The following is a 14,611-nucleotide window of genomic DNA, read 5'->3' on the forward strand; positions in this document are numbered from 1 at the left end:
CTTCCCAGACAAGTAGAAGCCAAACTGTTCTGTCATGAACACACCAGGAGGCTGGGTCAGTCCTCTCAAAAACAGCTGCTGCTGGCAGAGTTGAACTACAAGGGTTTCAAGAATAAACGATTATCGCTAGTCATCTTCCTATCCTGACTGGAAGAGAGCATGCAAGGTTGGGAAGGCCAACCAACACTATTTCATTGCCAACACACAAGGGAATTGGTGGCTAACTGCTAGGAGAAGAATCTACAAGGAGTCATCAACATTAGATTAACAGTTTAAAAAAGAAAACAATATATGTTTAACAATGGGAATGGTTACTAGTCAAGTCACTTAACAGAAATATGTTCTGAAAAACAATGTTAGACAATTTGTCATTAGAACATCAGAATAACTACACAAGCTATGATGCCACCATATCATTAAGCAATGTCATCTTTACTGGGCCACAGTAAAGATGTGGCTCTCACTCTGAGCCCATACAGTACTACTGAACAAACAGGTTGCCAATCTCAGGCAGCTTCTCCTCCCCTCCCCTGGGTTTATCTCCACTTACTACACACATGGCAGTGTCCTTAAATTTTATTTCTAGCTATATCTCTACCTACTTGTTCCTACTCCTAGAAGATACACAGTGGGATTACGTCACCTGTGATATGATAAGTCTATTGCAAGCTAAGTACAAAGTGTTTAATATTTATGAGTGAAACATACCAGTCACATCAGTATAAAACAGAAAATGGATCAAAGCATTACTATGGATGAACCTTACAGACATTACACTCAATAAAATGAAGTAGCTACAAAGAACTAATAATATTGTGTGGCCCCATGTGCAAGAGGTACCTAGAGTATCAAGTTCATCAAGACAGAGTATGGTGGCTGTCAGAGGCTGGAGGAAGGGAAACATGAAAATTACTGTTTAATGCGTTTCTGTTGAAGATGAAAAGTTCTGGAAATGGATGGTGATGTGGCTATACAACAATGTGTTCTCAATGCCACCAAACTGGACCCTTAATACTGACTAAAATGCTAAGTTTAATTATGTATATTTTAATCATGTATTTTTTTAATGTTAATAACCTTTATCCGGATATGCCTGATAAGCCCATTTCACAATAGCATCCTTTCCACCTCTCTCTAGACTTCTTATGCTGACCAGAGTTGCTTTTACAATGCAAAAGTAAATTTACCCTTAAAACAATAAAGGCATCATGAAAGTGGCTCATGACCATTGTAAGTTAGGAAGAATCTAGAGCCTCAAAAGCATCACATAGCTATACTGAGGAGGCATGCTGGGTAAACAAGAGTGGCTCCTCAGCTGTCTTGTGCAAACATTCTCCCATCAGGTCTGCTCACTACTGGATGAACGAACTCAGAAGGAAGAAGGTTCATGTATTTGATCTTGGACAGAGATCTGGAGGATGAAGCTGCTCTCAGAGCTGGCAAAAGGCACACTGGAAGAGAAAGGGAGGTTCAAAAGCTACAAGCAAACAGCCTGAAGGAAGCGTCAGCACAGACACGCGGCCTCTCGCACTGCAGACCTGTGTAGTGCCCCCCTTGCATGGTGCCATGATGATTGCACACAGCATACAGGTCATAGATGTAGTCCTCAGGGTCCCTCCCGAGTCCATAGGGCCGTCTCCATGGGGACCAATGAGATGGCAAGCTCCAGCTGCTCTGGCTTCTCTTAACCACATGAGGTGTCATATCCAGGCCAGTCAAGGGGAACTTGACCATGTTCTGAAGTTTCATACGCCTGTCTCCTTCCTGTTACAAGAAGAAAAACAAGTTCTGATAACATTCTAATGCAAGCAGATGGAAGTTCAGTTTAGCATGAAATGTGGGCCCTGTCAGTTCAATCACTTTGAATCACCTATCTGATGTTTCCCAAGACACATTAATAGGGAAATAGACTAATAGTATTAACTCTGTACAGCAACGAGCTTTAGTACCACCTAAAGTAGAACCGATGAGAAGCAGCATGTAGGGGAAAATGAATCTCCAGATTTTCATTTATTTATCTCTCAAAGCTTTTATTTTGGGGTGAGAGGCAAGCTTAGAAGAAAAGTGACTGTATCAGGTGGTCCACCTGATACTCTGTCAAGTGCCTGAAGATAAACAGAGTACAGCCATGTAAGGACAAACCCCAACACCTAGCACAGGCGAGGTATTCAATAAGCAGTGACCCTTCCCTTCTTACTTCTCCAACTAGTACATTTACTTGGCTGAACTTAACTAGTTACCCAACAACCTTGAATAATCTGTATTTTCTATTAATATAGAAAACCTTTGGAATATCCTTGAAACCTAAAAATCTGTTGAATGAATATTATTGCATGTTTTCTATGTCCAGAACATTTAGCAAACTAATCAGACATGGATGTGACAATCGCAATGATTTATGATGGATCTATTAAAGGACAATACACATTCATAGGAGAAAAGCTTCTGAATGAGAGCCAGGCTTATTACTGGTGAAGAGGGAAGCACTGAGGCTTGCAGGAAGGAAGTGATGTCACCAGAATTGTGAGTGAAGAACTGTGAGCAGTGTGTACAGCATGTCAGGAAGGGCAGAGCTACAGAGGTTAAGAAATCAATTAAAAGACTGCAATTGCAACCGCCTGAACAGTAACAGAAAGTCATTTACTGGTAGGTGACAGCATCAGGAGGAGACACACAAGGACTCCCCGGAAAAGCCAAGTCAATCGGCACAAGTGGCGACCTAGATCAGACAAGGATAGACAAGAAGGAATGTCAAAGATGACACTGCCGTTTGGAGTCTGGGATTCTGGAAGGAAAAGTGAAGGAAACCAGTTAGCATTGGGGAGGAAGACAGAGAAGGCTGGACCAGAAGTTTCAATCAATTTCCTACCTGAAGAGCCCAAGCTAGACGCCCAAGCCAAGTGCCATGCTTCATTACCACAGAAGCCTAATCTGGAGCAGTCCTTTAGGTTCCACCTCGGAGCCTAGGAAACCCAGGCCAGGGACTAGGTGTGTCTCCCTTGCTCCATCTGAAGTCTTCACAGCTCTCCCTCCCTGTTGCTACACTTAGTCAGCAGCGGCCTCACGATGCCCACAACGCTTGCAACCTCTCATCTGCTAGCCACCCAGCAGCTGACAGATCATGTCACAAACACTTTGGCCATTGCTCCTCTGTCCAAAGCTCTTCACTGAAAGTGGACTCTGCCCTCAAGGGTATGCATGAACAACTCTCTCTACCCGCCTTTCTCTTCCACTCATCTTCTGCAGTGCACCGCCCTGCTGTCCTGCTTTCAGCCTCTTCAGGCCCCAGGCTCAGCATAAACTGCCTACTCTGTCACACGAAGTCCTGCTTCTCCTCATCTAGCAAACAGCTGCTCATTTTTCTCACAAACTCTCTTAAATTCAGGCCACAAAGACTCACTACAGCTCACCTCTCATTAAACTCTCTTACAATGGGGCTGTCTAGGACATTTTTCACCTCAAGTGGTAGACAGACTTTTTGGGAAAAAGTGACTCACAAAGCAGTACAACAAAAAGCTGATATTTGTATCTATTTATCACTCACCTACTCAACTATGTAACAGCTCCTTGAAGCATGACAATACTGTTTATTACATCAGGTAGAAATAGAATTCCACCTGACCACTTCTCAATCCTAAAGTAAACACACTAAAATTTAAGGAAAATGTTTACAAGTCTAAAGCAAATCCTCGAGAATAAAGTAAAACATGTGCATGAACTACATGAACTATAATTTTCAGGACTTAAAGGATCACAGGATAATCAAATTTTACTTTAGAAAACATGACTATAGATAGGGTCAGTCAAACATTGTGGAGATATTCAAACAGCATTAGTGGGTGAATCCATCAGGGTCACCAAAGAACCTACACAAGCCACCAACAGGAGTCAAGAGAAACAAGGTCATGCTAGTGTTCCCCAGGGACAGGATTTTCTCACCTGGCGGAATCTCTTGAGGTGTATAATAAGCACATCAGGCAGAGTCCACAGGCTTAACGTGATGCTTCCCTGCTGCAGCTGCTTGCAGTGTGGGCACCGCCATGCATCATCTGGAGCAAGCTGGAAACAAGGAGCAGGACTTCCATTAGGTACCACATAATGAAAGTCTTTGTCATCATGGCAGACAGCTGAACTACTTTCTTGCCCAGGGCCCGGTATCACTCAGCATCTCTTTGGAAGCTGCACAGGACGACAGCCAATGGGATAGCACAATGACAAGTAGCACCTGCCAGTGTGGACACTGGATGAGTTCTAAACCTCCCTCCTCAAAGAAATGCTCTGTTACAGAGGCACCCAAGCCCAGCATGCCACCAAATGCAACTTATCACCTGTGCATTTATATGGACTTTCTTAGTCTAGAACATCTTAGCTGAGAAAATCCCACTACTGCCAACCAAGGTGGAACAAAGGGGGCTATCCCAAGTCCCAAGTCCCTCTCATTTCCTTCTTCCTTCACCCCACTTCCCTCCAGTTCTCCACACTAACTTCCATGAACACACTGTACTCCAAGTTCTCACTCACTGTCCTCCACACTTCATGTGTCCTAACCATTCCCTCCTCCAGCAGCACTGAACTGCTCTAAGAAAACCTCCTCATATGCTCTCAACAAGCTCTTCCAAACACCAGTCCAATACTCTATATCTAAATACAGCATCTCTAAATGGAAAAGCTAGGGACATGTCAACTTAGAAGTATCAAATGCATGAAAAATCCAGCCACAGAAGCGACATCCAATGTGGGATCACACATGGGATGAGGTAAGAAAAGCCCTGGGAGTGGAAGATAATTCCCACCAGAATGTAAGAAAAAAAGCCAAAGTCAGAAAAACTGGCGGAAATGTCACCAGGATCTGAAGATGCACGCACCCCAAAACAAACAAACAAAAATATATGGAAACCAGAAGCATTCCCTTCAGGTAAAGCCAAGAAAGAGTGGTGAGAATATGTAGTCATTAGTGCCATGTACCATGAGGTGGTCAAATGAAGCCTGAGCAGAGGCCACTGAGAACCTCAGAGACCAGTGTCCACACTTCAACTCAGATAACAAGAAGAGGCTTTGGGGGGACAAGGGGGCTGCCAATAGTAAATCTGGGTAGAAGAAAGGAGAAAGACCAGTCAGTAACTTAAACGGGAAGCATAATTTTCATGATGATGCAATTCTATCATGTTCACAGAAGATTGGCGGACAGAAGGGCTAACAAACAGGAATGATCAGAAAGTCAGATGAAAGGAGCCCAAACTATCATCTAGTAAGCCCACATCTCATATGGCCTATTAATACTCCCTGCGTGTGGCTGTGCAGTCTTCATACTTGTGTCCAAAGTACGTCTCTGTCCGTTTAAATCCCAACACATTATAAACACATACTTTCATGAAATATAGTATTAATGTCATAACACATCTAATTACTCTAATGGTTTCTAAGACATTTTTCAGGTCTGTACTGACTATAAATTGCTGGAAAGCTCCCAAGCCAGGCAACTGCACTATGAGTATCCTTGGCCTATCAAATCTTCTGGCAATGAAGGAGCTAGCTCTGCAGACATATGGACTTCAGTCTGGTCTTCTGCCCAGGTCTTCCTCATGGCAGGTCAAGATCACTCTCCTCAGCGCTTCTCAACCTTTAGATCTTGTCTTTACATAAAATTAAGCCCAACACCTCACTCACAGGACAAAGTACCCCCAAATAACTATCAGACCCCCCCACCTCAAAGTCTCCTTCATCAAAATATTCTTGGCTGTATCATAACTACCAATGTACCATCCCCACCCTCTCTCCCACCGATGTCCCCATGTGCCATCCTCATTAACAGTACAGACACATTTGAAGTGAAGAAAAGAGCAGCATCAGCATCATCACAGTTTCTGGCATTGTTTCTAAAGCCTCCATGGACAGCACAACAATGGCTCACACCCACCTGAGCCTGAAGACAGCTGGACACCAAACTACTGTCACACAACTGATTAAGTTCAACCTCCTCTTCTATATCTCTACTGTTATTTTTAACCCCATATTAAACTTCCCACCATGTACATATTCCAGCACATACTTACTGAGCACTTCCTGTGTGCCAAGCTCCTCTCTTGGATACAGAGATATTTAGTAAGAGACAGAGTCAAGACTCTCACTGGAGCTCACACTGTCCTAACTCTCTCCCTTAGCTCTTGGGCTCTTGCCACACCGATTACATTTCTCTTTTCAACCATGTCAAGCTCCTTTCTACCCTAAGGCCTTTACTTCCATGTATGGCTGCTTTCCTGTCTAGGGTATGAAGAACATGAAGGCAGAACCACTGTCTTGATCAGAGGGCTTTGTGTAGGACCCAACACACTACAGGTACTTGACGATGAACCTTTAAATGAAGGAGACTCTAGAGTCTAGAGCAACCCACCTTGCCAGCACAAATTCCTCAGTCCAGGGCAGTGAACTGTTTTGTAGATCAAATGTAGCCATCAGTTCATCTGCTAATCCCTAAGCTTCGTATTGTTTTCAAACAAACATCTCAAGTCAACTTTTAACACCCAGTGAAAAAGACAGTGAATCAAAAGTCTTCAATCAACCAGCTTCAAAACCAACTGCTATTTTATAATTAAGCTAAAAATTGATAACACATGTCCTTTGATAAACTATTTTTGAAGAACTTGCTACAAACAGGTTGGGGGAAGAGAACTCAGTGAGATTCTGAAAAGTATTTCTCACTATTTGAAGAAAATTACTATTTGTATGAACAAAGGACCTATTTCAGGCCCATTTCAGTTCCTATCAGACCTATCAAGAAAGGAAACGGGCACCAGGTCTTAAGTAGGCAAACTCCTTATAACAGAAGGCACTTAGGCAACTGGAGCAATCATTCTATTTAAAAAAAAAAAAAAAGAAGAAGAAGAATGAGGACCGGAGTTAAAAAAAAAAAAAAAAAAAAAATCCTGTGGTGCCTAGTTCCATATGTACAGGAGCAAAGTGTGAACTAATGGTCAATATTATAAACCTATTACAGTTTAATACAAGTGCTCCCCAAAGGTGCATGTACTGAATGTTTGGTCCCTACCTGGTAAGACTATTTTTGGAGGTACTAGAAACCCTGGGAAGGATCTGGCTGGAGGAAGGTCACCCAAAATGATCTTTGGGGTGTCTTTTCCCTGGCCCCTTCCTTCTCTCCCCTTGTTCCCTGCCAACCATGAGGCTAATAGCCTTCTCCTCCATATACTCCTATCTCCAGGATATTCTGTTTCATAATAGACCTAGAATTAACAAAGTAAAGGACTGTGGCCTGAAACCTTGAGCTAAAACAGATCTTTCCCTCTTCTATGGTTTATCTTGAATATATCAGGTATTCTGTCACAGCCACAGTCAGGTTAACACAGGCCATGAAAAGGAAGATTAGATGAATTCTACAGACTCTGGTCAAGATTTCCCATAGGCCTGGGCCCCACAGAAACTTATCTATCCACCTACCTGTCCATTCAACAGTTAAATATTTACTGAGTCCCTACTATAGGCAAACCATGGTCCCAAGTGGTCCAGCACACTATGACCCAACATCACATAATGTGTACTGTATTCTGGACTGGAGCCACTGTCACTGAGTACTTGAGATGGGGTTTACACAACTAAGGAACTTAATTTTTCATTTTATCTTATTTTACTTAATTTAAATTTCAATAGGCCCTGACACCTGTGTTTACAGGACATGTATACTAAATTGAGAAAAGTTGGGTTGTGTTGGTGGCCACAGCTGTAATCCCAGCACTCAAGACGGAGAGATAGAGGCCTGCCTTTGAAACCATCCTGGTCTACACAGCAAGTTTTAGACCAGCTAGGACTGCATCATGAGACCTTGTCTCAAAAACAAAACAAAAATGAAACAAACAAAAAAATTGAGAAAAGTTTTCACTACTAAGGAAAATAATTTAAGACTTCCAAGCTGAAATAAACAAAAAAAAATATTAATCATTAAATAAAATGATTACAAAGGTTCATTTCTAGAGCACTCCAAATACTCAAAAATCTAAGTTACTCCTTGTTCAAGTCCTAAAGGGGCTAACACTAAAAATGCCCACTTAATGTGTAGAGTCTGTGGGAATGCAAATTCCTGGAGCATGGGCATGAGGAGTTTTCCTGAGCAGGACTAATCTCCTCACTGTCCTCTTGCAGGCCCTCCATCTTACCCGTTCTTCTTTGGTGTAGAGTTGGAAACACTGGGATAAAGTGCAGGTTTGTGGTTGATGATGCTGCTCCTTCTGCAGACGGACACTCTCTGCATCAGGGATATACTCATCTTCAGTGTTTACAAACAAGCTGCAATTCAGGGGAAAGGCATCTTTCAGAGGAGCTTATAAGACAGACACAACAGCTTTTCAAAGTAGCTAAGAATTCATAACCCAAAAGACCAATGCATAAGAATGTGGTAATTCAACTCTTCCACATTCCAAAATATTCTTGGAAATTTCTTCATCTGCAAAGTTTATTTCAAGAGTTAACTTGGAGTTAGCTTTTCTCAAACTGTCAATGATTATGCTTATTTTGTTTTAAATTATGTGTATGTATGTGTATCTATGTGGGTATGCACATGTGAGTATAGGTGCCCCTGGGGGCCAGCAGTGTCAGTTCTTCTAAAGTTGGAGTTACAGGCTGTTGTTAGCCTCCTGACACAGGTGCAAGAATTGAACTTGTCTCCTCTGCAAGAGTAGTATGTGCTATTAACCAGAGCGCGCTCTCTCTCGCTCTCTCTCTCTCTCTCTCTCTCTCTCTCTCTCTCTCTCTCTGTCCATGCTGCTTAAATCATTCATTCTTGTTCATGGTATCTAAGAACATGTACTTGATACAAGCTTACTAGTCTACAGCTGTACAATCTTGAGCACACCCAATCCTGTCTGCTATAAGCCTACAAGAGTTGATGATCCTGTAACAAAAAAATCAAAGTAAATCAACATACACAGCAATTAACGAACAAATGGCTTTTCCCTCGGCAGCAAGTAAATTTTCCAAGGTTTCTAGCCTTGTAAAGAAATCAGGAAAAGAATAATACATTGCTTCAATAAAGGGTTAAACACACGTAAGCTATACTCAGTTAATGATAAGAATTGTATGTTACAGCTAAATTGAAATATTTGTGTGCTGCCAAAATAGTAATAAAGTTAAAGGAACGGAAACCAAACTCACAAGTCCTTTGTCTCCTTGTCCCATTCCACTACCAGTTTCACGTGAGCCGTGCCGCCTGGTCCACAGGACTTTAATGCCCTAAAGAATGAGAGTGGAGCCACATATTATTTTCTAAAAGAAAGATTTTACTTATGTGTGATTATATTCTATCTAGAATCTCATAATTAAAGGAAATCTTAACAGTCCCCATCAGAAAGTCTTTAATCAGACCAATGTAGCCTCTGATTTTGTAACTAGTTTACAAGCAGAATGGAAACCCTTAAAACATTCAATATAGAAATAAGAGTGGAAGAAACTTAGTATCACCTTATAAGTTTGCTTACGCACTCTCAGATATTATTTATTATCTTTCCAACTTTTGCCCAATGTCTTACCCACAAAGACTAGACTCAGTTTCCTGGAACAGTCTGCTCTCACACTTGCTCAACCCCATCCCCCCAAGCCTACCTTGTGTCATGTCAACTCCCCTGTACCTTCTTCCTCCATAAATACACACCAGTCAATTCACTGGTCATCTCCATTTTTTGAGACATTTCATCACTAATGGATATTATTATTCATCTTTTATCTTTTGTAGGCTGTGCAATATTTTTAGAATATTTAGCTACTTTCATGTCCACCAAATAGTGACAGTTTCAAACAAGACTATGTTGTTTTAAAAAAAAAAAAAATGGTGGCGGGGAGAGTGAGACAGTGTCTCATACACACCAGGTCTCAAATCCACCTTCAAATCCCGATCTTCCTGTACTGGAATTATAGGCATGCACCACCATGACCAGTTTGTGTGTTTTTAAAAAGTATGTGTTAACAATGCAACTTTTCATATTTAATGTAGGCGCATGTGGACAGTCTAGATACATATATCTGCTACTATAATAGATAGTATAAAGATAATAGAATATTATGTATAAAATCACAGGAGTAGCAAAGTAGAGCAACTAATTCTATCAGAGGAAGAGGAACAATAAATGTTTTCATAATAAAGGAATTATGGACAGTGTCACATGTTCAAGAATCATCAGTACAATAAACACAAAGGCAGGTTTGGTGTAGTGGGGAGTGGGATAGCAAAGAGACCTGACCAAAGAGAAGTAGAGAGTTCAAACTATGGGATATGGGCTTTACCTTCTAGACTACAAGTCACCAGGTAAGAGTAATGACTAGAACATTAGCCTGGAACACTTCGATCTTCATGGATGAGAGTGTAATTTATTTATCATTCATTTATGTATTTATTTATTTATGCATGCATACATACATATATGTGTGTTTGTGTGCATGTGTATGTATGTGTGTGTATTTTTTTAATCTTCCTAACATGAGCTACTTTAATTTCAAGAAAATTCATAGACTACTTCCATGCTGGTTAGTTTTATGCCAACTTGACACAATGGGGAAAAGGAAGCCTCAATTGAGAAAATGTCTCTATAAGATTGGGTTGCAGATAAGCCTGTCAGGTATTTTCTTAAATTAGTGATTGATAGGAGGGCCCAGCCCACTGTGGGTGAGGCCACCCTGGGCAGGTAGTCCTGGGTTCTATAAGAAAGCAGACTGAGCAAGCCATGGAGAGTAAGCCAGTAAGCAGCGCTCCTCCATGACCTCTGCATCAGCTCCTGCCTCCAGGTTCCTGTCCTATTGAGTTCCTGTCCTGACTGCCTTAAATGATGAACAGTAACATGGAAGTGTAAGGCCTGCCAGACTTCCTTTTGGTCATGGTATTCATCACAGCAATAGTAACCCTGACTAGGACAACTGTGTACCCAGTATGAATCAAAAGTAAAATAAGTACTTTATTTTCTTTAATTAATGTTTACTTGTTAGCTTTTTTAATTATTTTATTTATTTTACATCCCAACCTCAGGTTCCTCAGACATCTCTCCTCCCTGTTACTCCCCGCATCCTCCCCTCTGCCATCACCCCATCCACTCCTCTTCTGTTTCTGTTTAGAAAGGGGCAGGCCTCCATGAGTATCAGCAATGCATGGCATATCAAGTTGCTTAGTACTTAATTTCTCCATGAGCTTAAAGAACTTCAGACACCTACATGGAAATTATACCAGACATCAGACATCACAGTAAATGTCACATAAGCACATGTGAGATTCTTGAAAATGGTTTTGTGTTTGTTTTTACCTTTCTACTGTTGGGTGGCACAAGGGCTGCTCTTCCTGAGGCAGCAAGTAAGTTATTCCCACGACACTGACCACACGCAAACTGAATGGACACACCTATATCAAATGAGAAATGAGAATTAGGCTGGAGTTAATCCAGGGCATGTTTCACAGTGGCATTTCCAAAACAGATCAGATACAGCAAGCAGCTCACCTTACAAAATACTCCTCCACTTTGAGTATAAGGCACTCACATATAGCTTATTTATCAAGTATTTAAGCATTCCATTGCTTTCATTGAACACTAATTTAATGATCTTCCATGGATACCTTCTTAACATGGTAATTTTTAAAATTTACAGATAGAAGTTCTATAACATCTCAAGCTGCTGATCATATGCCAGCTGTATTAGATAGGTACCATAAAGGAATACAAAGCAGTTCAAGGGAACTTTTGCAATGACAACTCCTTTCAGAAACTGGGGGTAAATTCTAAGTCTTGAAAATCCCAACAAAAGCAATTTCACTGTTCTGACTGCTGCTTCTGAGTAAAAAGCATGCTCTACTGGGGTAGCAAAATGCTTACAAACCTGGATGCTGACAGTAGGCCTCAAGAAATACTTCATCTTCTCCAAGATCTCCTTCTGCAGAAGGTCCCATGCTACTGTCTTCTCTAGGTGCAAGACAAAAGGCAGTCCAAATCTACCACACAAACAAAAAGGTCACCTTAAAATACAGCAATTCTTTCAGAGTTGCAAGCCCTTATTCTTGGTCTTTTTAAATTGGATCACTATCTAACTAGTTTTAGGACAGTTCTCAAACAGAAGAGAAACTAACAATGGTAATATTGTAGGGAGATAACAAGGTCAGAAGAACTGCTTAGATCTCTCAGGGGAATAAATGGCCTCTGTGGAGCACAGTTAAGCAGCAAGGGGGCAAAGCCAGTGAAGAAACACCAAAGTGGACAGGAGCATGACCTACCATGTACACCAAGTCAAACGGTGTCAGGAACAGGTAAGGCTAGAAGATCTAAGAAGCAGGCAGCCAAATCCTGGTACTGACAAGAAGGGTACTGCCAAGCAAGTGACAGCTGAAGTCAGCTTCTAACTAGTACAGAAACCAGCTGGGCTCTGCCAGGTTCCTGCATCCCATAAACTCAGAGACAGTATTGTAGTTCTCAGCCTTAGCTGCATCTGAAATCACCAGAGGAGCACCAAAAATTACTGTTGCTCAGGCCAGCTCCAGAGATTCTGATGAAGTCAGTCTGGAATGTGATCCAGCACTGAGGCCTTTCTGAGAGACCTCAGGTAATTCCAATATGAAGTTAAAGTTGAGAACCATTGTTCTGGCCTCAGCTTCATTCACACCCTAGTTGTTCAAACCTAGGTGTTGATCCCCAAATGTGTCCTTCTCTTTACACCCAGATCTGTTGCAGACCATACTCCTTCAGCACAGAATGCACTCCACATCCTCCTATGCTCTCTCCTACTCATCTGCATGATACCCTCCTTCCCATGAACCACAGCACTAGCCGCTGGGTTAGAAACACCACCTAACTCCATCCTTATGTGCTGGCTAGGTTTACATCAACCTGACACAAGCTAGATTCATTTTGCAAGAACATCAATTGAGAAAATGCCCCCTCATACTGGTCTGCAAGGCATTTTCTTGATTAATGTAAAGGAGGGCCCAGCTCACTATAGTCTTGAGCTGGTGGTCCTAGATAGGTGCCATAAGAAAGCAGGCTCAGAAAGCCATGGTAAGCATGGAGGAATGCTGCTGACTTGCCTACCATGAGCAGTCAGAAATCTGGGAGTCAAAAATCTCCAATTTTCTCTGCTGCCCTCTTTAAGAATTCATGGGAACTATAGAATGTCTTCAAAGTAGCTTTATCACAAAAGTTTCACCTAATGATAACAACAGATGAATATGTTTCAGAAGGACTCAGAGGTTTTTATTTTGTTTTGTTTATTTGTTTACTCCCAGATTTCTGACTTAGAATGATGAATGAATAATGGTGCCATTTGCCAACACAGAAAATATTGGAAGATAAAGATAATGAGTTTAGTTTGGGACATATAAGTCTAGAGAGCATGTACCATCCAAAGAGATATGTTAAGACCTTTTTTTTTTTTTTTTTTTCAAGTTTTAAGACACAAGTTCAGCATTCTAATAAAAGCCTAATACACACAGGACATAAGCTCTCAAAATCTAAGCAAGCTTTTCTTTTCTTCTTCTCCCCTCCACCCCCCTTCCTCACTCTGTAGACCAAACTGGCCTTGAACTCAGAGAGATCTGCCTACCTGTCTCCCAAGTGCTGGGATTAAATGAATGCACCACCACCACCCAACTTAAGTGAGCTTTAACATAAGCATCTTTCAAATTCTAACATCCTAATTTTATAGACTTTCCCTTCCCAATCCAACAAACCAAACTAACTTATGTAAAGATGCCTTGTGAATAACAGAACAGAAAATAAACTACAGCTAGGCATAATGACACCTGCCTGAAACTCTTGCATTTGGGAGCTTGGCTAGAGGATCAGGAAGGAGTTCACAGGTAGCCTGGGATACACAAGTCTCTATCTCAAAACCAAAATTCCAACTGAAAGTAGATTTTCATCCCTGCTTTCAAAAGATTTTTAAAGCATGTAGCCTCAAAAATGTCAGTATTTATTGGGAAATAATTTGGTTCTTACCTTTTCCCTTGCTGCCCAGTACAGGCCCGGTTACACACAAGCAGAACAATCTTGTCGCTTGCCACTCTGGGGGGCAAGTCCACCTTCCCTTGTTTTGCTGCTGTTGATGGTGAAGACAGTCTGTGATGATCCAAGCCAAATTTCAAGTGGTTTAAATTGTTGTTTAAGTGAATGCCTGAAACAGAAAGAAGAAAAAAAAAAAAAAAAAAAAAAACAGCTCAACTTAGCCCTTCAAGATTCTTTTCATTTATTCATTACAAAGAACAGAAATAGAACTAATAGGAGACTGTCATTATATAATTTAAACCACAATCAAAAATAGGGACAAACACTCTATGATGACATGACCCATCTAGCCATTAGGCTAGATCAGCATTTATCGTTTCCTTTAAAGTAGGCTTCCCTACCTTTAAAACTGGAAATCAGAATTCGCCACACGTCAAAATCAGACAGAAACCTGACTCAAAAGAAGGGCAAGTTTACTGGAATGACCCACAAATATGATTTAAAGTTAGATCCAGTAACCAGTAACCAAATGCATCCCAAAAGCAATGTAGACAACATCTGGAATCATCTACAAGGTTTCACTCGAGTTTCTTATCCCTGGTTATCATAACAAGAGATAAAACTGCACTTACTAATTC

General features: G+C 41.2%; 1 protein-coding gene across 2 annotated transcripts in view; it reads right to left on the reverse strand.

Annotated features, from left to right (window-relative positions):
• Usp31 (ubiquitin specific peptidase 31) overlaps nt 1–14,611 on the reverse strand; it is a 54,473-nt gene that overhangs the window by 15,185 nt on the left and 24,677 nt on the right. For both annotated transcript variants that reach the window (XM_036191066.1, XM_036191059.1), the window contains 7 exons: nt 13,968–14,142; nt 11,860–11,971; nt 11,292–11,386; nt 9,160–9,237; nt 8,166–8,295; nt 3,940–4,059; nt 1,539–1,764 (listed from right to left, as the gene is read on the reverse strand). In XM_036191066.1, coding sequence (XP_036046959.1) covers nt 1,539–1,764; nt 3,940–4,059; nt 8,166–8,295; nt 9,160–9,237; nt 11,292–11,386; nt 11,860–11,971; nt 13,968–14,142 — 936 coding nt within the window. The remainder of the gene's footprint in view (nt 1–1,538; nt 1,765–3,939; nt 4,060–8,165; nt 8,296–9,159; nt 9,238–11,291; nt 11,387–11,859; nt 11,972–13,967; nt 14,143–14,611) is intronic.

Source organism: Onychomys torridus, chromosome 1 (assembly GCF_903995425.1).
Source record: "Onychomys torridus chromosome 1, mOncTor1.1, whole genome shotgun sequence".
Classification (NCBI taxonomy): domain Eukaryota; kingdom Metazoa; phylum Chordata; class Mammalia; order Rodentia; family Cricetidae; genus Onychomys; species Onychomys torridus.